This window comes from Podarcis cretensis (assembly GCF_951804945.1).
Source record: "Podarcis cretensis genome assembly, chromosome: 11".
NCBI classification, from domain to species: Eukaryota; Metazoa; Chordata; class Lepidosauria; order Squamata; family Lacertidae; genus Podarcis; species Podarcis cretensis.
The window spans coordinates 58,017,413-58,044,498 of NC_137180.1; the positions used below are offsets into that span (position 1 = coordinate 58,017,413).

At 45.8% G+C, this 27,086-nt stretch overlaps 1 protein-coding gene across 1 annotated transcript; it reads right to left on the reverse strand.

Moving 5' to 3' along the window:
- Positions 1-1,723: 1,723 nt before the first annotated feature.
- Positions 1,724-26,676, reverse strand: LOC307226288 (urea transporter 1-like). Its single transcript, XM_079994985.1, has 9 exons — positions 26,488-26,676; positions 25,499-25,631; positions 21,458-21,647; positions 20,111-20,239; positions 13,401-13,593; positions 5,327-5,474; positions 4,269-4,403; positions 3,518-3,567; positions 1,724-2,442 (listed from the first exon to the last, which is right to left on the reverse strand). Exons 1-9 carry the CDS (start codon positions 26,659-26,661, stop codon positions 2,260-2,262), a joined length of 1,335 nt encoding a protein of 444 aa, XP_079851111.1. The 5' UTR covers positions 26,662-26,676; the 3' UTR covers positions 1,724-2,259.
- Positions 26,677-27,086: the final 410 nt, after the last annotated feature.

The following is a 27,086-nucleotide window of genomic DNA, read 5'->3' on the forward strand; positions in this document are numbered from 1 at the left end:
TTCATGACCTTTATCCACTGCTGCTCAAGGATCCCCTTGTTTACTGCCTGACTTTTTCCTAACTATAGTTTGCCACAGTAGCAAACTGTGGTTAGCACCAAGCCTTCGAACCATGGCTTGAAGCAGCTTTGCAAACCATGGTTTGGAGGCAAGGCACTGGTCCACCCTGGCGTCCACATCTCAATAGGGGGCTCACTGCCAATATTGAAATTATAATAGTTTCATCCTTGCTATATGGTATATAATAGTTTTAGTTGAATCATGTTATCCAAAATGCTCCATCTTCTTATTTGCAGTGCCCCTGAAGAAGAGGCATATTTTCAAATGTGTTAGGCCAATAAAACCTTCAGATTTCACCCCTCCCATTCCTCCCTATTATGGTTGCTTTCTCTCCTTCTGTTTCTCCACTGGCAAAACACCAGCCAATTAGTGGCAGGAAGCATGCACAGAGTCAGGCCATTGGTCTAACTAGCTCAGTATTGACTGGAAGTCCTCCAGGATTTTTTTGTTTGTTAAGACTGGGGTCTCACCCAGCCCCTACCTGGAAATGGCAGGGACTGAACTTGGGAACCTGTGGTCTTCAAGATACTGGATTCCAACTCCCACCAGCGCGATTCTGCACGGGAGGCAGGAGATTTGAGTGCCTTCTGGCTGCTGCAGTTCTTACCTAGGATATTGGTCTGATCCACCAAGAAGACACTTCCAATGCCATTAAAGAAGCGTGGATACTCAGGAGCACTGAACACAGATTACCATATTTTTCGCCCCATAGGGCGCACTGGCCCATAGGACACACCAAGTTTTTTTGGGGGGAAATAAAGGGGAAAAAAATTATTTCCCCCCCCCCCAGGTGCGGGGCTGGGGCGGGGGATGCCTGAGCTTCCCCTGACCCCAGCCCCCAGAACAGGCTGCTATCCGCAAGCCTAGGGAGCCTGGCGGGAAGCCGTGCCCGTCTTCCCAGGCTTGCGGATATCTGTCCCCCGAGCTTGTGGGGCTGGCGCTGGGAGAAGCCCGCTTCTCCCAGCGCCAGCCTCCAAACCAGGTCGGGGAATAGCGGGATGGCGGCGCTCCGCCTCCCCGCTGTCCCCCGAGCTTGTGGGGCTGTCCAATATCTGCACGAAGCCCGGGGCACGCTGTGCAGCGCGCCCCGGGCTTCGGGATGCAGGCTGCTATCCGCAAGCTTTGGGAGCCCGACGGGAACTCCCTCGGAGCTCCCAAGGCTTGCGGATAGCTTCCTGAAACCTGGAGAGCGAGAGGGGTCGGTGCGCACCGACCCCTCTCGCTCTTCAGGCTTCAGCGAAAGCCTGCATTCACCCCATAGGACGCACACACATTTCCCCTTCATTTTTGGAGGGGAAAAAGCGCATCCAATAGGGCGAAAAATACGGTAGTTTTGCCTTACCTGTCCAGTGATCTGGAGTATGCTCTCTCAGTTTGCAAATTAAAAACCCACCAGTCAACCATGGGGATTCCAGCAAGGTGATACAGACTATGCAAGTATGGTTAGCCCACATCTCTTCTGTTACCTGTAATTGGACACTCCCATTGCATACAATTAATACAAAAATACTCTCCCCAGACATGCAACTCTCCCACTGCTTGCTTTGTCCTCTCAATTAGATGTCCTCTTGATTGAATATCATCTAATCCAGAAATCACCAAAGCCTCTTTTCTTAGGAGCCATTCTGTAGGTCTAGGTCTAGTCTAGGTCTTTCTTTGTCTCTTTTTCATATGAACTGGCCCCTATAGGAGTGCTCAGTCTCCACAATAAAGTTGGTGCCCTCCAGCACTAAAGTCCTGTGAATATAACTTGCATACAATATTTCATTGTGACACACAATAACGTTTTCCTCCTATTCCTTACAAGTGACACTGTATAGCATTGTTTAAAAAACCACACTGTGATTATACACACACACACACACACACACACACACATATATATGTATGTTGGTGGTATCAGCTAATATTGCTTTAAAAGACTGGCTCCAGCCAGTGAACTTGCAGTTGGCCAGCACAGAACTCAGCCCTCATTTGTTCCATCAATGTCACACCCCTTTCCAAACAAACAGGATATTCTGCTCACTTCTGACTGGCATACGGAGAGATTTCCGAGACTTGCTGATCTGCGTGAAGTTATTTGCGACTTAAAATGGATGAAGAGCTCCACCAACAGCTTTGTTTTCCTTCTGAGCTGTTTATCTTCCTTGGGAAGTCCAGACACCACTACGGACAGGAAGATGCACGAGGCTCAGCCTGTCACACGTCGCAGGTGGACTTGGCGTTTTGTCCGTCGTTTCTTGACAAATAATAGGCCCGGTTGGCTTCTGGGTAGGAGACTTTGGAGAGAGGAAGTTTGTAGATGGAGTCATTGGTGGTAGTTAAGAGCAGGAAAGTGAGCGAAGATAAACAGAAAGGCCATGTTCCCAAAGGCATTCCGAACTGAAGGAGAAGAGAGGTTCAGAAATGGGGATCAGTCATTGCTTCTTTATCCCAGATTCCTAAGTGTGTAAACTTGGTACCCATTGCGTCTAGAAGAGGCTAACCCAGTCTCCAATCTCCTTTTTGGACCTGAATCTAGATGCAGAACCCCACAGGCTGTAACATCCCCAACTTGTTTTGCTCCTTGTTTGTTCACTCCATCTGCCCACTTCCATTTGTTGCTTTGTCAAACACAACCTTCCTCCAACATGGTACTTGGAGGAACTCAAACTCTGTGTTCAGGGATGATGGAAGCTACTGTCCAATCACAACTGAGGCTGAGAAAGGCCATTGCAATATCTGGCCAAAGAAGAGTTCTGTAGAACTCTACAGCTTGCGCAGTAGTTCGTGACATTTTGTTTGGTCTCTAAAAAAGATATTAGCCAATGGCAGATTTGGGAAGTACTTATTATGGACCAGGACCTATGCTTATTAAGCATCTTAGGTTGGTTTGTTCATTTGTTCTGGCTCTGAACAGGCAACAGGTATTCAAAGTGAAAAGACAACACGATAAAGTAAGGAACAGAGGATTTTCTGCATTGCATCTCTTTACTATTCTGTGGTCTCCTCTCATTTCAGTTTATTTCATTTCAGGGGTTTGCCCAGTTGTCGGGGAAACCCCAAAATGAAACAGTAGGGTTATGCAGGTGGCATGGAACAATGTATGCCATCACGTATAACATTTGTTTGCCTGTATCTGTTTTAAAAGGTGTATTGAGTTTGAATTTTAATGATGAATGACCTTATGTATGTGTGTTCTGGACAGTGGATTCCAATTTCATTAGTATACTGGCTGTAAAACCTTTCGATCCAGCAGTTTACACATTTTCTAAATAATGAATAATTTCAAGAAGACAGGAGTGCTGTAGAATAGCAGCTTTACTTTTTTTTATTCCCCTTTTAAATCTCCCAGAGTCAGGAGCCAAGACCAACAAGCTCCTTTTTGTGTGCTTCCATTTTTTTAAAGGGGATGGTGACCTTATCACTAAGAAATGATGAATGATGAATTCAACCCCTTAAAGCCTGCAAAACTCACCACGGAAAACATATGGCCCAGTGCTCCTCCTGAGTAGGCAGTAAACAGAGCTGGAAAAAAAAAGAGAGGCATGGGTGCGGGGAGACGAGACAAAGAAGTAAATTAGACTAGTATATATGGCAGATTCTGAAGTGGCCAAACAATTAAACCCCTGTGTTGCAAACAATTAATAGCCAAGGCAACACGATGACCAAGTACAACAATGTGATGTCAATATAAACTCTCTATATAATCTATACAGAACCTTGAACAGCATGAAATATATGAAATATGCACTCTCAGCAAAACCAAATAAACAGAAATCTTATAAATCTCTGAAAGTCACAAAACATGCACTCTTGATGGATTCTCTTGAAAACATAGAACCAATTAAACAGAAGTCTGTTTTCAAGACTGTTTTTAAGGAAAGAACTTATTTTTCTATTCCAATGGGACCCCTCTATTTCCCTTTTTAAAAACTTAAGTAATGCTAATGATGTGAGAATGAGACAGAATGGGTGGCAGAGGAAATGGGTGACCCAGCTTCCAAGCTTTAAATTCTGCTATAAACTAAGTCAATGTATATTTTTTAAAATCCAAGAGATATTCCCCAAGTTCAATCCCTGGCATCTTCAGGGAGCAAGTGATGGGAAATGAGACTGTGGAGAGAAGCTAGCAATCATAGGAGGCTAATACTGGGCAACAGGGACAAATGCTCTGACAGTTTCCTATGGGTTGTGTGAGCACAATAGGGATGAAACTGGGTACCTACCACAAGCAAGTGCAAGAAGGAAGGTCTGCCAGGTGAGGGCGTAGAACATGCCCCCAATTGCGATGCAAGAGAGGCAACTGTTGTAATTCCACAAGCCGGCGTAAATATTGTTGAAAGGTGTGGCTAGGCTCAGGGCTGCAAAGAAGACAGGTGAGAAGAAGACACGTCACTCCTGGGCTGAAGGCAGGGCGACGCACCTTTGGCCCTCCAGATGTTGCTGAACTAAAATTTGGCCCATCCGATGGGAGATGGTGTCCTGCCACATCTGGAGGGTCAAGTGTTCCCCAGCCTTGATACCTAGGAAATAATAGGAGCGGCTGCCGAGACCATATAACACCGGTCTTGAAAGACCTACACTGGCTCCCACTATGTTTCCGAGCACAATTCAAAGTGTTGGTGCTGACCTTTAAAGCCCTAAATGGCCTTGGTCCAGTATACCTGAAGGAGCGTCTCCACCCCCATCGTTCAACCCAGACACCGAGGTCCAGTGCCAAGGGTCTTCTGGCGGTTCCCTCACTGCAAGAAGCCAAGTTACAGGGAACCAGGCAGAGGGCCTTCTCGGTAGTGGCACCAGCCCTGTGGAACGCCCTCCCGCCAGATGTCAAAGAGAACAACAACTACCAGAGTTTTTGAAGACATCTGAAGGCAGCCCTGTTTAGGGAAGCTTTTAATGTTTAATAGGTTATTGCATTTTAATGTTCTGTTGGAAGCTGCCCAGAGTGGTTGGGGAAACCTAGCCAGATGGGCGGGGTATAATAATAATAATAATAATAATAATAATAATTTGATTAGGTCCACACAATCTCTAGAAACCTTCTACCCTAGGATCTCAAGATGGAATTTGACATGCAAAGGTATCTGTGGCGAGTCCCCCCTCATTTCACCTAGAGGCAAGTTCTTCCCTCTTTAGACCCCAAGCATGGTTTGTTTGTTTTATCTGGCAAGCTAACCAGATACTAGCATCTCAGTTGTAACCCCAGTTTGGCTGGATATCTATACGATGGAGTACTTAGGATAATGGTTTAAGCCAGTTCTGGCTGCCTAGGGCATTCTCGTACCTGCAGGCACCCCCAGTGCCGAGCCAATCACGGCATGGATGAAGATGAGTGGGGAGGAAATGAACAGAGCCACCATGATAATGCCTCCGGTCCAAGGGTTATCACAGCCGTACACTTGCCCAACTCCCACTGGGACGGACTGCAATATCTGTGGAACAGGTATTGGGGAAAGATATATCAGGTTTCAAGGTTGTATGATAACGGTCTTCCATACAAATGCCCCAATATTAATAAGGACCATCAATTGCCCAGAATCCAGTCTCCCACCATACTCGGGTCTAAATGATTCAGAGAATTTATGACAGCATAGGATAGTGATAAAATATACCATTTCTGATGTATATTCTCAGCCTTCAATAGTTTTAAAATCTGGGTGTGTTCGATTCCTGGATTATGTCACCAGGAACATGTATCTATGCTTGAAGAGTGCAAGTATTATTTAGGGCACACTGTGTGTGTGTGTTAAGGTGGGTCCCATCGCCATCTGGTTGGCCATTGTGAGAAATAAATGCTGGACTAGATGGGCCATTGGCCTGATCCAGCGGACTCTTCTTACATTCTCATTTGTGAGTCTCTTACCGGGGCTCTCAGAAACCAGGCTCTGGCATCTTAAAGCCTCTCTGGACTTGTGTTCTAATGCAGGTGCATTCTGTAACACGATGCTGGCACAATAGTAGTATACGAGTGATGGGTTTCTTCTGCTTGTTATCCTGTATGTTTCTGTGATGTTTTTCTCATGCTACCACATTATTGCTCTCCTTAGGGCAGGCATAGGCAATCTCAGCCCTCCAGATGTTTTGGGACTACAACTCCCATCATCCCTAGCTAACAGGACCAGTGGTCAGGGATGATGGGAATTGTAGTCTCAAAACATCTGGAGGGCCGAGTTTGCCTATGCCTGCCATAGGGACTACAGCTCAACAAAAGTGGGGGAAAACCAAACCAGAACATTTGCAATAGGTCAGTCTGTAGAGCATGAGACTCTTAATCTCAAGGTCGTGAGTTCAAGCAAAAGTTTCCTGCGTTGAAGTGGGTTGGACTAGATGACCCTCCAACTCCACAAATCTGTGATTCTATGAAAAAGGTTATGAGGTTTCAGCAGGACATTACAGGAGAGGCTCTGATTGAAAATGAAGCAGTTTGACCACCCCAGAACTTTTGCAGACATGATGAGTATTGAAAGAGGGGTCTAATTTCCGAAATCGAGATAAAGGGAAGTCGATCAATGTCATCAAAGTTGTATGTATTTCATGTTTTGTTTGTTTGTTTTTTTTCTCTTTTTCTGTTTTTTCTTTTTCATTTTGTCTTTTGTATGTTTGTGAAATATATTTATGTCAAAATTTAATAAAAAAAAAGAAAAAAAAAAAAAAGAAAGAGGGGTCTCATGTGACCGACCCATTAGCATTATGAACACAAATCACCATGAATGAACAATAACCAATGCTCTGTTTCCAATAACCAATAACCAATGCTCTGTTTACAGGGACGCGGGTGGTGCTGTGGGTTAAACCACAGAGCCTAGGACTTGCAGATCAGAAGTTCGGCGGTTCGAATCCTCGCAACGGGGTGAGGTAGATAAGTAGGTACCGCTCCTGCGGGAAGGTAAACGGTGTTTCCGTGTGCTGCTCTGGTTTACCAGAAGCGGCTTAGTCATGCTGGTCACATGACCTGGAAGCTGTTTGCGGACAAACGCCGGCTCCCTCGGCCAATAAAGCGAGATGAGCGCCGCAACCCCAGAGTCGGCCACTGTTGCTCAAGGGCACCATCTATGCTGCCTTGCTACCTGAGGAACCCAGAAATACTGGCCTCCCCTTGTTAGCCCTCCTGGGTGATGGACACTGTGGTTTCCAGATGCTGCTGATCTTCAGCCCCCGTCACCCCTGGGGTTGATGGGAGTTGGTGTCCAGCAACATCTGGAGCAGGGCTGTCCCAAGACGTTTTGGCACCTGAGGCAGATCACAAAATGTTAAATGTTCGGGAAAAGTCAGAAGCCCAAGGGAGTGTAAGTTCCTCAGCTAAGTTCATTCAACATTTGTCAGTGACAACAGCTCACTCATAGGAAACCAAGAGCCGAACTGACTGGACAACACAATAATAAACCGTGCATGAACTGACCATTGACCGTTGACGGTTGAAAATGCATGCGCTTACTTGCCATTAGAGCGTTCGACTACCAACGCCTATACGATTGGTTAGAACACGCCTTGTAACATAAACCCAATACATAACAGTATCAGGAACAAAGGGGAAAGAAGTGCTCTGCCATCCCGGTGGATCTTGCCGCCTGAGGTGGCTGTGTCACCTTGCCTAACTGGTGGGCCGGCCCTGGTCTGGAGGGCTGCTGGTTCCCCATCTCTGTGGCGAGGATTCTGCAAGGACATTCCATTCATTAAATTCCTCCTTCTCCTGAAAGAAGAATTGGGCATCTCAGCCACCTGCACGGAGTGGAAAGTTAGCTATCAACAGGGAACTCCCATCTTAAGACATGACACTATTTGCTAACGGGAGGTGAGGGACGCCATTACTGCTCCCCCTCCAGTTGAATGAAGTTTGCTTCTGTTCCAGGGACATATAAACTGGGCTTTTGTCAACTGAACTCTCAACCCCTGAGCTGGTATGCGCCCTTCCTTCCTTTCAAACAAGCAGCTAATGTCAGGCAGTGAATGTTATGAATCTGAACCGTGATGAGCCGGCCGCCGAAACAAAGGCCCCCTTTTAAATGAAATTAAATGCCCGACGCATGAGTCTGCTTCCACTTGACAGGAGAAAACTCATTACTGCTTTGGCTAAGTCACAGGGGAGCGTTCCACTAAATGACGCTGCTTGCACACGCTTTCTGAAGTCTCTTGTGGAGATAAGAATGAAAAATATTTCTAATAACCTGTTAATCTCACATAATATGTCTCCCCTCCGTGGAAGCTGGAGGTGACTGGTCTCAATGCCAAAAAAACCCATTTGCCAATGGAGGCCCCAAGCTGTACTTTTCCACTGACTTTGTGGGATACAGCGCTGCTCACGTCAACAGAGTCTTTTCAGGAATGCGGCTCCCGAACGTACAATTCTGTGCATATCCCAAATATTTCATTACAGCTAACTGAGCGAGCGATTGAGGGGTCGGGTGTGTGGCCCTGAATCAATATCATCTTGAATCTAACTCTCAGGTTAGGAGAGAAAACGATGGGGAGTGATGGGGGTATGAAGAACACCATTAAGACAATTGGGGTTAAAATCCAGAGGAGCATTTGAAGAAAAAACAGGAAAGAAAAGACATTCTCCTTCCCTCGCTCCAATGTAATTTTTGGTGGAGAAAACTCTTCTCCTTGACAAGGGATACCAGCTGAAGGGAAGTCGCAAGCTCGGCAGATCAAAAAGGGTTATATGTTGATTAATGTATTGTAATGACTGTGTAAAGAAAATAATAAAAAATTATTGGAAAAAAGAAAAAGAAAACTCTTCTCCATGCTATGAGTGGGGGAGAAATTTGATTCTCTTAACTTCACGGATGCCATACGAGTTATTCACTTATTTGTTTTTTAAAAACTGTTTCTATTAAATATTTTCTTGGTTTCAAAAGCACATACAGCGTCTCTGCGTTCAGTTCATAGAGTTTTCTACAGATCTTTCATATTTGATGTGAGCTGCTAATGTTATAGACCATATAAAGTTGGGGGGAAAGAGGAGGAGGGCAGCAAACCTTTGTTCTTCTACATAGTGTAAGAAGGTAAAGGTACCCCTGACCATTAGGTCCAGTTGCGGACGACTCTGGGGTTGCACGCTCATCTCGCTCTATAGGCTGAGGGAGCCGGCGTTTGTCCGCAGACAGCTTCCAGATCATGTGGCCAGCATGACTAAGCCGCTTCTGGCAAACCAGAGCAGCGCACGGAAACGCCGTTTACCTTCCCACTGGAGCGGTACCTATTTATCTACTTGCACTTTGTGCTTTCGAACTGCTAGGTGGGCAGGAGCAGGGACCGAGCAACAAGAGTTTACCCCGTCGCAGGGATTCAAACCGCCGACCTTCTGATCGGCAAGTCCTAGGCTCTGTGGTTTAGACCACAGCGCCACCCGCACCCCCTACATAAGGTTTTTGTGTCAGCATCACATGGGTCGGTCCTATTTCTATTCATTTATTAGTTTTTGTTGGTGGAGAGAGAGATTGGGACACAGAGCATGGTTGGTTGCCTATAGTTGACTATAGCAGTGAGTTTTGTTTGCGTGTTTGAGAATTGCTGGGTCAATTTAGCCATATTGATTCATATGCTGTTGTCGTTTTGTTGGGCTGCGTATGTAACAAAGGGGAGCCACACCGGGGTGAAGATGTCCTCTTTTATTTGCCCCCATGCTAGTTTCAGTTTGTTGGCTTATTTTTCTAGTAGGGCTGTTTCCCATAAGGTTTGGTACCAGTGGTCCATGTTTACTCCTGACAGGTCCCTCCAGTCTCTGGCTATGATGCTCCTGGCGGCCGAGAGAAGGTGGCTTATGAGTATGTTGTAGTGCGCATGTGAGTTGCTTCTGACCTGCTACGGACATTTTGGAAGGAAATGCAGACCTCAGGCTACCTTGACACATAAATTCAACCCCCCTCCCACACGCCTACGGGACCGCCTCTCCTGGTATGCCCTGCGGAGGACCTTAAGGTCCACAAATGACAACATTTTGGAGGTCCCAGGTCGCAAGGTGGTTAGATTGGTATCCACTAGGGCTAGGGCCTTTTCAGTACTGGCCCCGACTTGGTGGAACGCTTTGTCACAAGAGACCAGGGCCCTGCGGGACTTTACATCTTTCCGCAGGGCCTGCAAGACAGAGCTGTTCCGCCTGGCCTTTGGTTTGGACTCAGTCTGACCCTTATGTTTCCCTCCCCTTATGGTCTTGATTTATTGACTACAGTGGTACCTCGGGTTACATATGCTTCAGGTTACAGACTCTGCTAACCCAGAAATAGTACCTCGGGTTAAGAACTTTGCTTTAGGATGAGAACAGAAATCGTGCTCCGGTGGCGCGGCAGCAGCAGGAGGCCCCATTAGCTAAAGTGGTGCTTCAGGTTAAGAACAGTTTCAGGTTAAGAACAGACCTCCGGAACGAATTAAGTACTTAACCCGAGGTACCACTGTACTTTTAAAATGAGGCTGCATTTTAAATTGCATTTTAACCTGTATTTTAAATTGGTCCCCCCCCCCTTATGATTTAACTGTAATTTTACTGGTGTTAGCTGCCCTGAGCCCGGCTCTGGCTGGGGAGGGCGGGTTATAAATAAAATTTATTATTATTATTATTATTATTATTATTATTATTATTATTATTATCTTGGCAGCTTCACACTTTGAAGGTCTCTTCGCGTAATTATTCAATGGGTGACCAACTGAAGCTAAAGTGGTTATAGCTAAGGCTAGGACGACTGCTGAGCTTGGATCTGTTCGCAGGAAGCATGGAGCTGCTCCTTTTCTACCGGATCACATTTATTTGCCCTCGTGCCAACGAGAGACCAAAGTCTCCGAGATCCAGGGTGTTTGGAAGTTGGAAAGATCACTTGGATGTCATAACGTGTCGATTGGGCCCAATTAGGCAGTTAGGGGAGTTAGTTCGCGGCGCATATAAAAGTCGATTGCCACAATAAAATCTTATGCATAACTTTACCAGCCGGGTGTTTTTCTATGGCCCTGGGGTTGTCACGTAAATGAAACCCACAAACAGCCGCTTTGTGGGTTAGGGGGCAAAGGAAACTGCTTAAAATCAGCGCAAGGTTTGCTGCTGCTATTTCCAGTGTGACCCGTGCCAGATTAAACCCTGTGTCAGTCAAAATATCAGGGCCCCCTCTTGAATTGAACGAAGAAGGCTAGATTGTAATTTCCCATCAATATTACATCAATAATATTTTTATCTGTTGTTGCAGGGCCCCTAAAAGGTGTGGGGCCCAGAGGTCGGTGCCTACTCTGCCTATTTGGCAAACCGGTACTGTTTGTGACTTACCTAGACAAATCTGGTGTTGGGCATGGGTCACAGACAACTGCTCACACACAGCACCCACAAATCAAGGAGTGGGGAGGGGATCCTGCCCGGGATGTATTTGGTGTTTTTATGTTGTAAACCGCAAATAGAAGGGGAAGAAATGGAGGCAGTGAGAGATTTTACTTTCTTGGGCTCCATGATCACTGCAGATGGTGACAGCAGTCACAAAATTAAAAGACACCTGCTTCTTGGGTGAAAAGTGATGACAAACCTAGACAGCATTTTAAAAAGCAGAGACATCACATTGCCGAGAAAGATCTGTATAGTTAAAGCCATGGTTTTCCCAGTAGTGATGTATGGAAGTGAGAGCTGGACCATAAAGAAGGCTGATCACCGAAGAATTGATGCTTTTGAATTATGGAGCTGGAGGAGACTCTTGAGAGTCCCATGGACTGCAAGAAGATCAAACCTATCCATTCTGAAGGAAATCAGCCCTGAGTGCTCACTGGAAGGACAGATCCTGAAGCTGAGGCTGCAATACTTTGGCCACCTCATGAGAAGAGAAGACTCCCTGGAAAAGACTCTGATGTTGGGAAAGATGGAGGGCACAAGGAGAAGGGGACGACAGAGGACGAGATGGTTGGATGGTGTTCTCAAAGCTACCAGCATGAGTTTGACCAAACTGCGGGAGGCAGTGGAAGACAGGAGTGCCTGGCGTGCTCTGGTCCATGGGGTCACGAAGTCGGACACGACTAAATGACTAAACAACAACAACATGTTGTAAACCACCCTGTGTTCTTCAGGTGAAGGGTGTTATATATAATAATAATAATAATAATAATAATAATAATAATAATGCCATTAGGCAGAGTGCAGTGGCCACCTCAGGCAAACCAAGCATCCTCACTGCTAATAATTCCAAGTTTGCTCCTCAAATCCCCTATGTTTCAGCCACCACATGGGTGGCTGAACAGGGACATTTTAAAAAACTATGGAAATATTAAGAGCAAGGGGAGGGGGAGCAGATGGACACCACCAGAGAGGGGATTCCAGAAGCATGGGACTGCTACTAAGTAGACCATTTAGGCAACATGCCATAATATCACCACCCTGAGAGCCATAGGGCCTGAGACGGTTGATATTGGGGGAGGCAATCTTTTACGTACTTGGGCCCCAGTATAGAAGCACTGTGAAACCACAAGCCAGCATGAAACCTTGAGTCATGTAATCAACATATTAAAAACTGTATTTGATATTTGATGCTTATTTATATAAAGGTAAAGATAAAGGGACCCCTGACCATTAAGTCCAGTCGCGAACGACTCTGGAGTTGCGTGCTCATCTTGCTCTATAGGCTGAGGGAGCCGGCGTTTGTCCGCAGACAGCTTCTGGGTCATGTGGCCAGCATGACTAAGCCGCTTCTGGCGAACCAGAGCAGCTCATGGAAACACCGTTTACTTTCCCACTGGAGCGGTACCTATTTATCTACTTGCACTTTGATGTGCTTTCAAACTGCTAGGTTGGCAGGAGCTGGAACTGAACAATGGGAGCTCACCCCGTCGTAGGGATTCGAACTGCCAACCTTCTGATTGGCAAGCCCTAGGCTCTGTGGTTTAACCCACAGTGCCACCCGCGTCCCATGCTTATTTATATACATGCACCCAATTAGGGCCGACAAGGAAGGCATCAAAGTTGAAATGTGTTTGGTTCATATTTTTATACCTCCAGTACAGTTGTTATACATTGACTATTTATTGAGTTATGGTGCTTTCTTAAAAGACTGTCAATTACCTGTTAATCACACAGTTCCATCCACATTTTTTTTTATAAAAAAAATAGAGAATACCGTAATTTCCCCTGGATTCACTGTCCAGTGTCCATGACTCAAGGCTTGTTCTCAGCTCGATGTTTTGCAATTGCCTTGTCCCTTGGTGCAGAATCCCATTGTGCTCGGCCCAGTATAGGAGCAACCAGCATGTAAAGGGTAATAAATGCAGGAATTGGGCCCCGCAATCCTTTGTCTGAAAGTGGTTTGTTTCCACCCCCTGTTCCCTCATTCAGAGGGCCCCCCTCCCCTCCCTATGAATTCCCTTGGCTGAGAGATGCGAGCATTTGAAATGGCCCTTACCAAAGATGCTTCGGCCTCCCACCACGTTATGTTGGGCACTGAGGTCACGGGTTGAATGAGCGTCGAGGGGAAGAAGGGGTTGTGGGGGCCAGTGGCGGCCACAAACATGCTCAGCGCCAGGTTGAAGGGCAGCGTGAAAACTGGCAGGTCCCATTTGCTGAAGACGGAGGCCAAGGCACTCGTGAAAAGAGGACTGGAATAGAAGAACAAAATAGCATCTCTGTACACAGAGAGGAAACACAACAGAGCTAAGGGGACACAGACTTGCGTTAAAATGTGCTTATGCTAACTTATATGTATAGATTCACAGTTAGTAATAAAGAAGGCTGATTGCCGAAGAATTGATGCTTTTGAATTATGGTGCTGGAGGAGACTCTTGAGAGTCCCATGGACTGCAAGAAGATCAAATGTATCCATTCTGAAGGAAATCAGCCCTGAGTGCTCACTGGAAGGACAGATCCTGAAGCTGAGGCTCCAAGACTTTGGCCACCTCATGAGAAGAGAAGACTCCCTGGAAAAGACCCTGATGTTGGGAAAGATGGAGGGCACAAGGAGAAGGGGACGACAGAGGACGAGATGGTTGGACAGTGTTCTCGAAGCTACGAACATGAGTCTGAGCAAACTGCGGGAGGCAGCGGAAGACAGGAGTGCCTGGCGTGCTCTGGTCCAGGGGGTCACGAAGTGTCGGACACGACTAAACGACTAAACAACAACAACAACAATATTGCGTGGGATTCAGGTAAGAGGTCCTGCCAGCAGTGATTTGCACTTACACAATGGGATGTCCCATGCAATTTTTTGCATGCAGTCATACCTCATGTTACGTCCGCTTCATGTTACATTCTTTCAGGTTACGTCCCGCAGCAACCCAGAAGTACCAGAAAGGGTTACTTCCGGGTTCGCTGCTCATGCATGCACAGAAGTGCAAAATGACGTCACACGCATGCGCAGAAGCGGTGAATCGCAACCAGCACATGCGCAGACGCGCCGCTGTGGCTTGCGCTCTTTTCATGTTGCGAATAGGCCTCCAGAACAGATCCCATTCACAACCAGCGGTACCACTGTACATGTTTTTGCAAAGCAGTTTCCACGAATATAATGCATTTTTAATGTTACTTTCATTATTACTGTGGTACCTTGGTTCTCAAGCTTTAGGGAAGCTTTTAATGTTTAATAGACTATTGTATTTTAATATTATGTTGGAAGCCGCCCAGAGTGGCTGAGGAAACCCAGCCAGATGGACGGGGTATAAATAATAAATTATTATTATTATTATCTCTTCTGGAACTCTGTTCGACTCCCGAAACCATTTGAAAACCAAAGCTTAGCTTCCGATTGGCTGCAGGAGCTTCCTGCACTCAAACAGAAGCCTCGTCGGTCGTTCAGCTTCTGAAAACCGTTCGCATACCGGAACACTTACTTCCAGGTTTGCGGCATTCGGGAGCCAATTTATTCAGGAGGCAAGGTGTTTGAGAACCAAGGTACCACTGAATTTTAAAGCACGTTTTAGTGTAGTATATGGATTTGCACCAGGCCCATTGGCAGACCAACTCTTGCGTTGCAAAGATGTCTGCAAACGCGACATGGAGGCTGACAACGTCAACCCAGCCACGCGAGAATCCCTTGCAGACGACCGCAGTGCCTGGAGACAAGCAGTCAAGTCATGCATCCATAGAAGTGATCGGAGGAGGAACGATTGCAGGGAGCAGCACAGAGAGACGAAATGCCATGGTGCATCTGCAGCAGCACAACTGGACGCCTTCATCTGCCTCAGCTGCAACGAAACATGTCTCTCCCATCTCAGTCTCTACAGCCACAGCAGGCGCTGCAACTCTCCAATGGTTTGACTTTAGCCCCGAAGGCACACTCCTCCATCAACTCCCGAGACAGATGGATGCCAGGAAAAAGTTGGCTGCCAATCTGCATTGCAACATTCAGGAAAGCACAAATTTTGCCGGATGGCTGTGTGTCAACCTGCATATTTCCCCCCGGAATGTGTGAATCAGGTAGATTTGCCTTTGAATCGTGTGAATCAGGTAGAGAGCCAGTGTGGTGTAGTGGTTAAGAGCGGTAGTCTCGTAATCTGGGGAACCGGGTTTGCTTCCCTGCTCCTCCACATGCAGCTGCTGGGTGACCTTGGGCTAGTCACACTTCTCTGAAGTCTCTCAGCCCCACTCACCTCACAGAGTGTTTGTTGTGGGGGAGGAAGGGAAAGGAGAAGGTTAGCTGCTTTGATACTCCTTAAAGGGAGTGAAAGGCGGGATATCAAATCCAAAACTCTTCTCTTCTTCTTGTTTGTCAACTGTATTGAATTTCCCTCCCATGCCTACTCAAAGGAAATTGGGGCAGTCCCTGTGTGCACAGAGTTGCTTTGGCAAATAGGAGCCTTGAGGAGCTTTGGCTCATACCCAATGTGTACACAGTTTTTTAAAGCATTGGTAAGCACGGAACCAGAAAACATTTAAATGTCTAATACAGTGGTACCTCGGGTTAAGAACTTAATCCGTTCTGGAGGTCTGTTCTTAACCTGAAACTGTTCTTAACCCGAGGTACCACTTTAGCTAATGGGGTCTCCCCCTGCTGCTGCACTGCCGGCGCGTGATTTCTGTTCTCATCCTGAAGCAAAGTTCTTAACCCAAGGTACTATTTCTGGGTTAGCGGAGTCTGTAACCTGAAGCATCTGTAACCTGAGGTACCACTGTAATCGTATTGGGAGGGGGAGTTGGCTTTTGTTTTTATTTTTATATTTTTACAGAAAGCCTGGAGAAATTGCGAACAAAATTCTACCCAAATTGTGGCTGCTGCTTCAGAACCCCCAGCAGGCTTCCAAACTGTAGCTATTTTCTGGTGGAATTCAACCACGTACCGGCAAATGCGGGTTGCACAATGAAAGTTATTTAGGAGATCTTGCGAAACAAACCTGCTTCCCCATCCAAATCGGACTGTTTTGTGATAAGGAAAGCAATTAGAAAAATGTGCTGGAAAGTGAAGGTTGCTTGACGCAACTTCAAGGGCCCCTTCCCCTTACCACCCCCCCCCCATGTTTTATAGGCATATATTTGCATTTCCCCAGTCCATTTCTGAGCCCCCCTTTTTTTTTTGCCCCACAGCTTTCCGTAGGAAACCTGCTCTTTAACACTGAATCAGAGCAAAGGGCAATAAGGGTTTTCTGCGGGTTGCGAAGAATGTTAAAGAATGTGTGTGTGTATAAAAGTTTTCAGTGAAAAATCTTCAATGAAAGAAAAGAAATATGAATGATGCGAATAATATGAAAAGAAAGAAAGAGGGAAAATAGCCAATACAGTGGTACCGCTTCAGGTTACAGACGCTTCAGGCTACAGACGCGTCAGGTTACAGACTCCGCTAACCCAGAAATAGTACCTCAGGTTAAGAACTTTGCTTCAGGATGAGAACAGAAATCATGCTCCGGTGGAGCGGCAGCAGCGGGAGGCCCCATTAGCTAAAGTGGTACTTCAGGTTAAGAACAGTTTCAGGTTAAGAATGGACCTCCGGAGCAAATTAAGTACTTAACCCGAGGTACCACTGTACAATAGACTAGAGTACACAATAGAGTATATAAGTGATGCAATTAATCCAATAAATGTAAAAATATTATTAACAAGACATTACGCTTTTTATGAATGGATTCCAAACATTGCTGCATTTATCCATACAATAAAGGTAAAGGTGAAGGACCCCTGGACAGTTAAGTGCAGTCAAAGGTGACTATGGGGTTGCGGTGTTCATCTCGCTTTCAGGCTGAGGGAGCCGGCATTTGTCCGCAGACAGCTTTCCGGGTCATGTGGCCAGCAGAACTAAACCACTTCTGGTGCAACAGAACACTGTGACGGAAACCAGAGCGCACAGAAATGCCATTTACCTTCCCGCTGCAGTGGTACCTATTTATCTACTCTCATTGGTGTGCTTTCGAACTGCTAGGATGGCAGGAGCTGAGACAGAGCAACTGGAGCTCACCTCTTCATGGGGATTTGAAACGCCAACCTTCTGATCAGCAAGCCCAAGAGGCTCAGTGGTTTAGACCACAGCGCCACCCATGTCCCTTATCTATACACTATCTGCATCTAAAAGAGTGGGTTTTGCAGGGAAAGTGGCAGGGAAGAAAAAAGTGCTTCCACACGGACTGGAAAAGCATGAACCGGTGGCTAGAAAGTGAGGAGGAAATTTGGTGTGGATGAGCCCTTTGTCAAATCTCCCCACAAACAGATCAGAATGAGTGCTCAGCAGAGAGCAAAAGTGCTCCCCCTTTGGAAACAGATTGGAATGCGTGCTGAGTAACTGGTTTTTTTTTTTGTCCTCAGAGCCAAAGGGAGAAGTTTTATCACTTGGCATTTTTGTTTTGTTTTGGCGTTACTGACTCATATTTCTCAAAGTGATACACAATACACAGCATGGAATGTAACCTTCCTGTTGAATGAATCTAATGTGATAAACTTGTTTTGGTTCAGTGTTCAGTTTATATGAAGGGAGGGAAAATGTTTTTGAAATGAATGGAAAGAATGGAACCAGTTTGTAGAACTATGTCAATGAAAAATCACAAAAGAAAAAAACAAAAAGAAACTTGAGGTAATTTCTGGTTTAGCAGACACATAGGGTGTAGTGAAGTACAGTGGTACTTTGGTTTAAGAACAGTCTGGTTTAAAAACGATTCTGTTTACAAACTCTGCAGAACTGGAAATAGTGTCCTGGTTTGTGAACTTTACCTCAGTCTAAGAACGGAATCCGAAATGGTGGAAGGGCACCGGTGTCGGGAAGCCTCATTAGGGAAAGCGCGCCTCGGTTTAAGAACAGTTTTGGTTTAAGAATGGACTTCCAGAACAGTTTAAGTTTGTAAACGAAGGAACCACTGTAGTTAGAATATTGGACAAGGCCTGTAAAACCCAGATTCAATTACCCACTGAGGGTGAAACCACATATCGTAATACATTAGCTCTGCATGTGTGCCTTTAGGTGAAGGATTTTTTTTTTAAAGAAACCCACACCAAATATCAACATGAGTGCATTGTCATCTGATGTTTATATGCAAAAACTCATTGCTAGCTTAATGAATGGTATAACAAAAGTTCGGGAGCTGGCCTTCTGGGTCATGGTTGCTTCTCTTAAAGGAGCCGGTTCTTTTTGGCATCCCTCTGTCTCGAGTGATAATGGAGTGTGCCTCTGGGGGTGAAGTCAAACCGCTGCACTTGCTGCGATTGCAAAGACTGGTAATTCATAACTGCTACCTCCTGCATTGCTTTTTGCTGCATTAACAGCATCAAAAGCAAGTGACTTCCCTGGGGCGCAAGCCTGGGCAGTGTGTGTCCTGGGATACCCAGATGACAAGACCCCCTTCTCAGCCTCACTGACGTGGACCAAAAGAAAGCAGAGCAATATGTTTGGTGCCAGTCTGGCTGCAGGAGTTGAGGATGGAGGCATACAAGGAGCCACACAATAGTCTTAGGGAATCCACTATGGATTTGTGTAGGGCTTACTCCCTAGTACAGTGGAACCTTGGGTTGCGAATGTAATCTGTGTGGGAGACTTGTTCGCAACCTGCAGTGCCACGTCTGCGCACGCGTGGGTCACAATTTGGCGCTTCTGTGCATGCGCAAAGTGTGATTTAGTGCTTCTGTGCATGTGTGAGTGCCGAAACCCGGAAGTAACCCACTCCAGTACTTCTGGGTTTGGCACAGTGCGCAACCCGAAAATGCATAACCTGAAAAAAGTTAGTTTTTATTGCGGCAAAAGCCAGCGACACAGAACACCACAAGGTCAAACAAAAGGAAATCAACAACAACATCAAAAAAAAAGAAAAAGAAATTACACAAAGGAACTTTGCAATGTGCCATTCAACAAAAGAGATTTACGCTTCCTGATTGCTAGAGTGCAAAATTTGGCCACCTCATATGATATTGAGCTTGAGGAATCTTCCAAAAGTTATTTTCGTAGAATTTTGGGGGAGGATTCCAAATAATGTTGTAGGGGTATAAATTTTGATAAAAGCGGCAAAATAAGTTGAACTCGTTCTTCACTATAAAATTTGCAAAATAGAAGGATGTGAGTGACAGATTCTACCTTATTAGACATACAGGGGCAGAGACGCACATGCATTGGTGCCCGCGTAAATTTGCCGTACAGCACTGCTGAGGGCATTGTCTCAAAGCGGGCTCTGGAGAAAGCCCATCTATAAGCTTTGTTAGTGATGTTAGTTAAGTAAAGGGCAGCTGCAAAATTAACCTGAAACATCTGTAACCTGAGGTACCACTGTGTTTTCTTTTCCCGGAGATGTCCCGAAAGGCCAGATATTTAGTTGATCATGCATACATTAGGAGGTGGGGAGAATCTGGATTGGGACCCTGATGGGGGGTATGATAGCTTCTATGCTTCCAGGAAGGAAGGAAGGAAGGAAGGAAGGAAGGAAGGAAGGAAGGAAGACCAATTGGCAACATGCTGCCAATCCAAATATTGGATTCCAACATCCATCACCCAATATCTGAATTCCAGCACCCATCAGCTGCAGTCAATATGGTCCATGCTTAGGGCTGAAAGGATCTGTAATCCAGCTATATCTGGGGCACCAGGTTGGCTACCCTTGTTGTATAATATAAATGCACCTTATGGCCTGACGGTGAGAGGAGAACAAAGTGGACAGGGGGCAAAGTGGAGAAGCGCACACACACACAAAATGCACACTTGGAACCCAAAATACTTACCACGTCATGGACATGAGAGCAACAGGAAGCAGAAGCCACCAGTAATATTCGCCCTTGTCCGAAAACACAGCCATGAGCATTCCTACCAGTACGCCATTGTAGCCGTAGAGTCCCGCAGCAATGGCTGACCTGCGTGAGGAGCAAAAGAGGTCGGAAATGCTTACAACTGTATCCTCATCCACAGTCGCTGCTGAAGCTGAGGGTCTGAGGAGCAGTCTTGATGACTGCAGAAGATATTTGCCTCTACCCCAGGCTGTGACCAAGAGTGATAACGGACAATGTCTGCCCTTGCCTAATTGTTCAGGGTCTCTGTGGGTTGCTGGCAAGGAAGGGATGATTCCTGACCACATTCTCTGAAATATACTCGGAGTAGAGTGTTGATTTCATGCTCTTTATTTCAGCTCATGGTAAACAGTGAGTGAGTGTGTTTTCCCTCAAAACCTCTGGCTATATATACATTATTTGAACAACGTGTGATTGGCTGATTCAACTCCCTTCCTGTAGCCTGATTGGTCTGCTCCTGCAGGCTAATCAGGTTGCTGATTCACTTCCTCCTGGAGCCGGATTGGGCGGCTACTGCAGACCAATCAGGTTGCTGCCTTCTAGGACCCTACCTGCCTATTGTTCTAGAATCCAAGCTCAGTAAAAAGGTAAAGGGACCCCTGACCATTAGTTCCAGTTGTGGCCGACTCTGGGGTTGCAGTGCTCATCTTGCTTTACTGGCTGAGGGAGCTGGTGTACAGCTTCCGGGTCATGTGGCCAGCATGACTAAGCCGCTTCTGGCGAACCAGAGCAGCACACGGAAACGCCGTTTACCTTCCCACCAGAGCAGTACCTATTTATCTACTTGCATTTTGACGTGCTTTCGAACTGCTAGGTTGGCAGGACCAAGCTCAGTACATAACACTTATTCCCCTCCACTGAACAGTATAATTCTGCTCACAGAACTTCAGCTTTCTGTGTCCAAAATTTCAGTCTAATGTATTGCAGAACATAGGATATTTGTGGAGTTGTCAATAAGCCCAGTAGCATAATAATAATAATAATAATAATAATAATAATAATAATAATAATTTCTATATCGCCCTTCACCTGAGGATCACAGGACTGTTCACAACATAAACACACACACACACACACACACACACACAAAACACACACACCATAATAACAAATAAAAACAAAAACACCCCCAGTTTAAGAGGCCGCAGATTATTTAATTGGCCAAAGGCTTGGGAGAAGAGGAATGCTTTTGCCTGGTGCCTAAAGATATGTATATATAAGCATGTGAAACCAGAAAAGAGAAGGGATTTGAGGCATGAAAGAATAATTCAGGGGCAAACCTACCTCTCCTGGCACAGGATCAGTGCTGTTAATGTTGAGACAATGACTCCAGTGCAACATGTCAATGTGATCCAAGGGCTCTGAACGAGGAATCCGGCTAACATGAGCAGACCACTCAGCGGGTTGCTGACAAACATCACCTGAGAGATGCCACGCAGGACCCACTCAAGAAACTGAAACACCAGAGGCTTATCTGAAAGAGAATGTCCCCATTGGGCCAAAGATTTTGGGTATAGTATACAGTTAAAAGACTGGGAAAAACTGTGGAAAGAAGGATTAAAATTTAGTGCATGCAATGCTTTGAAAGAAAATGTGATGAAAATGATGTATAGGTGGTATATCACCCCTGTGAAATTAGCTAAAATCTATAAAACAAGTAATAAATGTTGGAAATGTAAAGAAAAGGAAGGAACTTTTTATCACATGTGGTGGGAATGTAAAAAAGTGAAAAACTTCTGGGAAATATATAATGAGATGAAATAAATGTTGAAACATACATTTATTAAGAAACCAGAAGCATTTTTACTTGGCATTGTAGGAGATGATATTAACAGACATGATTGTAAGTTGTTTTTATATGCAGTGATGGCAGCAAGAATGTTATTGGCACAAAAATGGAAGCAAGAAGAATTACCGATGAAAGAAGAATGGCGGATGAAATTCTATGCAGAATTGAATAAATTACCGTATTTTTTGCTCTATAAGACTCACTTTTTCCCTCCTAAAAAGTCAGGGGAAATGTGTGTGCGTCTTATGGAGCGAATCCCGGCTGCACAGCTATCCCAGAAGCCAGAATAGCAAGAGGGATCACTGCTTTCGCTGCGCAGCTGTTCTGGCTTCTGGGATTAAGAATATTTTTTTTCTTGTTTTCATCCTCCAAAAACTAGGTGCGTCTTGTGGTCTGGTGCGTCTTATAGAGCGAAAAATACGGTAACAGGAAGGATTTGAAACCTCCGGGACTACAGATTCTTAGAAGACTGGAGTAAATATATGAACTATTTGAAAAGTAATGAACAGATTACGCTAGTAGGACTGCAAGAAGTTCTGTAATGAGGACTATTTGAAATATTGCAAGAAAGACTAGGAGGAGAATTATTAGTTAATGATAATTAAGAGTAATAGAGAAATTAAGGCATGCAGAACAAGTGATAAAGAATGGAAAATCATCAGAGGTGTTGACGGAAGTCTAAAATATTGTATAAGATAAGAAGTCATGTTAAATGAATGTTGGAAATGATATGTAAAAAAACCAATAAAAATGTATATATATATATAAAGTGAATGTCGTCATTGGAGCACCTAAGTGCAAAAAACAGATGTGCCTGAAAACATGACTAAAGGCTCACACACAAGATGACGAGGGAGGGGTCCAAAGGGAGAGGCAGAAGAAGATAAGAAGAGCCTTTGCTGGATCAGGCCAAGGGCCCATCTAGACCAGCCTCTTGTTCTCGCAGTGGCCAGCCAGATGTATCTCAAATAGGGCCCTAGAACAAGAAGACCCTCAGACCCTAAAAGTTTCCCTATTTTTCAGGGACACTCCCAGATTTACAGAAGCCATCATGGTTTCTGATTTGTTCCTGGAATGTTCTGCTTTTCCTTAGGATGTCCCTATTTTAATCAGAGAAATGTTGGAGGGTATGGAGTTATCCAACCTCTGAAGCCAAGGAGATAACTAACTATACAACCTTTGGAAGACATCAGAAGGCAGTCCTGTATAGGGAAGTTGTTTATGTTTAATGTTTTATTATGTTTTTATATATGTTGGAAGCTCCCCAGAGTGGCTGGGGCAACCCAGTCATATGGGCAGAATATTATTATTATTGCAGTGGTACCTCGGGTTACAGACGCTTCAGGTTACAGACTCTGCTAACCCAGAAATAGTACCTTGGGTTAAGAACTTTGCTTCAGGATGAGAACAGAAATCGTGCTCCAGCGGCACGGCAGCAGCGGGAGGCCCCTTTAGCTAAAGTGGTGCTTCAGGTTAAGAACAGTTTCAGGTTAAGAACGGACCTCCGGAACGAATTAAGTACTTAACCTGAGGTACCACTGTATTATTATTATTATTGAATAGGATGTTCCTATTTTCATTGGAGAAATGTTGGAGGGTATGCACCCTCCGCTCTTGCAGTTTCCAACAACTGGAAGCATTGATAGCCCTATGTTCCATGAATTTGTCCAAACCTCTTTCAAAGCCATCCAAGGCACATGACACACTAAGTTTGCTGATGCAAACAAGGGCTAGGCCTGGATAAATGACCACCTGGGAATGCTGTGTACACTGCCTTGACCATCTCTGGAGGAAAAGCAAAAAACCTCACAAACCAAGTCAATGTAACAAGATCAATAGCAAGTGCAGCAGTGTGCACTGGCCATGCTTCTCTGCTGAGCAAAAGGGCTGCATCGCACAGCCCTTGTGGAAGAGCTGTAGCTAAGCAGAAGCACATCTGCTGTGCATGCAGAAGGTCCCAGATTCATTCCCCATCATATCCATGTGGGTCGGGAGAGAACGCTGCCTGAAATTCTGGAGAGCAACTGCTGCCAATCATTGTAAAAAGGTAAAGGTAAGGTAAAGGACCCCTGGACGCTTAAGTCCAGTCCAAGGCAACTATGGGGTTGTGGCGCTCATCTCGCTTTCAGGCTGAGGGAGCCAGCATTTGTCTACAGACAGCTTTCTGGGTCATGTAGCCAGCAGGACTAAACCGCTTCTGGCGCAATGGAACACCGTGACGGAAACCAGAGCACATGGAAACGCCGTTTATCTTCCCGCCACAGTGGTACCTATTTATCTACTTGCATTGCTGTGCTCTCAAACTGCTAGGTTAGCAGGAGCTGGGACAGAGCAATGGGAGCTCACCCCGTCGCGGGGATTCAAACCGCCAACCTTCTGATAAGCAAGCCCAAGAGGCTCAGTGGTCTAGACAACAGCGCCACCCGGAATGCTGAGCTAGATGAACCCACAGTTTGATCTATGTTTCCGAAGGACATTTTATTAGGTGCACTCACTGGATCCTGAATACTTAGCAAGCATTGGGAAAGTATTTAAACACTCACTGACCATGCACTGTCAAAATGCACAAAGAGGCAGATTTTGGGGCGCAAATTGTAGCACACTCCAGTAGGTCTTTGTTACCGTTGTTTGAAAGTTTATAGTCTGGGACAGTTTCCAACGCACATATTCCCAGCAGCATCTGGTAGGGTCCTTACCACTGACAGAGTTGTAAAATATGACACACGTTTATTATTGTTTATAAAAAAAATAAAATAAACCACACCGTTTTGCAATTGGGGAGTTGACTGAGCAGCGCGTGAACTGCTGGCAGAGTTCATGCCGGAGATAAAAAACCCAGCTTATTTATGTCGCTTACATCTAAGATGGCAGATGGCGTGAGTGTGTCCCTGCCAGCTTGTGCTGGGATTGCGACACACCCGCTCCATGTGTATAACTTAAAACTTCGTGTTGGAATTTGGGCAAGATAAACCGATGGTCTGGGAGCAGGGTGGTGGAGTGGATCTCAAACAAAGGAAACTTAGGAACAAAGGAATAAACATATCGTGATATGTGCATGGGGGAAAAGAGAGGACAACACCAAACCTAGCAGGACTGGCCCAGGATTGTGGGAGGCCCTCAGTACAGAGTGACCAGGGATGTTTTGAACCTGAGGCTCCTGGCCGCTGAGCTCTGCTGCCTTACTTCCTGTTCCCACCCACTGCTTCCTCTGCAAAACTACTAAACTGAGCTTCGTGGTTTGATGGAACCACCTAGACTGCAACACAGGACTAGAATGGACCATTGGTCTAATCCAGCAGGCACCCTCCATATTATGTTCTTCTTGGACTCAGGAAACGTGTCCTGAGTCCCAGTAGTGAGAGATAATGAAAGTTTTAGTCCATCATCTCCTGGAAGACAACAGGCTCCCCAGGATTGTGCTGTTCGTACAGGAGAAGCTTTGAAGATGAGCAGGCACTCAAGCAAAGGTCTCCAGGTCCAAAAGCAATGTTGCATCATTCTGGTTCTCATCGGTGCATCATCTGCTATGTGCTTACCTTTCAGCCAGTCTCCCAATGCCTTCATGTCCCCCGTGATGTAGCTCAGGGCTCTGCAGATTTTCCCCGTCTGGGGTTGCATTTTGCTAGACTTTTCTCCGGCGTCTTCCATTTCCATTGCGGTGTTCAGACCCTGCCGGGAACAAAAGCAACAATACATAGGACTTCACACTGTGATCACGAAAATCTCCCAAGTTGATGTGCTCCTCCTGTCAGAAGTCCAGGTTCCCAGAAGCTTAGCTAATTAAAAAGGAGGATTTGTTGCAAAAAAACCAAACAAACAGATAGCTCTGGACAACTCTAACAAAGCTTCTGACCGATATCGTTACTCAAGATGACCCTTCTAAAGAGTCCTTCTGGAATCTACAGAAGATATTGAACTTACGACTTTTACATCTCTTGTTTTGCTTCCGGTCTAACAACCCTCCCATTTGCCGGCTTTTGGCTTGCTCCAACCTCTTCCTGTTCCAACAAACTATCTCATTGTCTGTTTGCACCTAACCGATCTTCCAGAGAGCTTTGGCTGTGTTCCAGCCCGCTCTCAGTCATTCTCTTGGTAACCTGCATTCCAGTGCCCATAGGAGTTGCACTGGGCACTGGGCACTGTTCAGCCTGCAGCAGATCTAACTCTCTCTGTTCTGCAGCAGGCTGTAGAGTTTCACTAGGAGTTGGCTCATTCCTGACACCTCCTTTCCCATGTTAGGACTAGAAGCAATTCAGAGAAAAGCTGGCCGGGGAGAAGCAGCTGGTCCAAAGGTACTCCAGTGAAATCCACGGGGACAGCCAACATCGTGCCCTCCCAAGTCCCATCAGCCTCATCCAGCAAGGCCAATGACCAGGGATGACAGGAGTCGTGGTCCAACTAATTCTGCCGGAACATGAAAAACAAAAGGGGTTCAGGAATAATCAGATCCACCCACTAGGCCTTCCACCAAGCTGACCTCTGAACCTGATGCTGTAGGTGCTGGCCATGTTCAAAGTATGCCTACCTGGCCTTGCAGCCTCTCCAGTAGTGGCATGCTTTGAGAGGGGTCGTGGGCATAAGCTGGGCAGCGCTGGCTCTTAAATTCAGAGTCATAAGGCTTGTGTCCATCTGGGGATGTGTTTGTTGGGACTAGAATGGCGGAGTGCCCGGAAATGTCGGCGAGAGAACATCCATCCATCTCTCCCTAGCGTGGCATGTGTGATAAAGGGCAGGGAGAAGGAAGTCAGTAAATGAACCCATTCTCTGCCTTGGCAAGACGTTTGTTGTTTTATAGGTGCCTGGTCAGGTGCCCTCATTCTGCTCTTTGATCATATCTCTCGTGACTACTGTGCTGGCCTTCATTGAATGAGACGCACAATGCAGGTGGAATGTCATCTTTTGTTGGTCTCGCTTCCGCAAGTGGAGGTTTTGCATTTCCAACACAACTGCTGAAAGGCTCTCTGCTGTAGTGGTTGGTGGGACAATGGTGCTTACCTGACTCCTGGCAGCAGAGTCCCTGCTGCTTTTTGGGAGCAAGAGTGGAAGGAGCAAGGCAGCAGGGAGGTCAGTGCTGTGCAATTATGCTGGCAGAGTGTTCCTGCTGGTGCGTTTCCACAGCATCAA

Excerpts from the sequence above, each read along its gene's own strand:
- LOC307226288 (XM_079994985.1), bottom strand. The coding sequence starts at position 26,661 with ATGGATGGATGTTCTCTCGCCGACATTTCCGGGCACTCCGCCATTCTA. Across the intron at positions 20,240-21,457 it reads CTGATCCTGTGCCAGGAGAG|GTCAGCCATTGCTGCGGGAC; the intron begins GTAGGTTTGCCC and ends CTCCTCACGCAG. Across the intron at positions 5,475-13,400 it reads GGGAGGCCGAAGCATCTTTG|ATATTGCAGTCCGTCCCAGT; the intron begins GTAAGGGCCATT and ends CCTGTTCCACAG.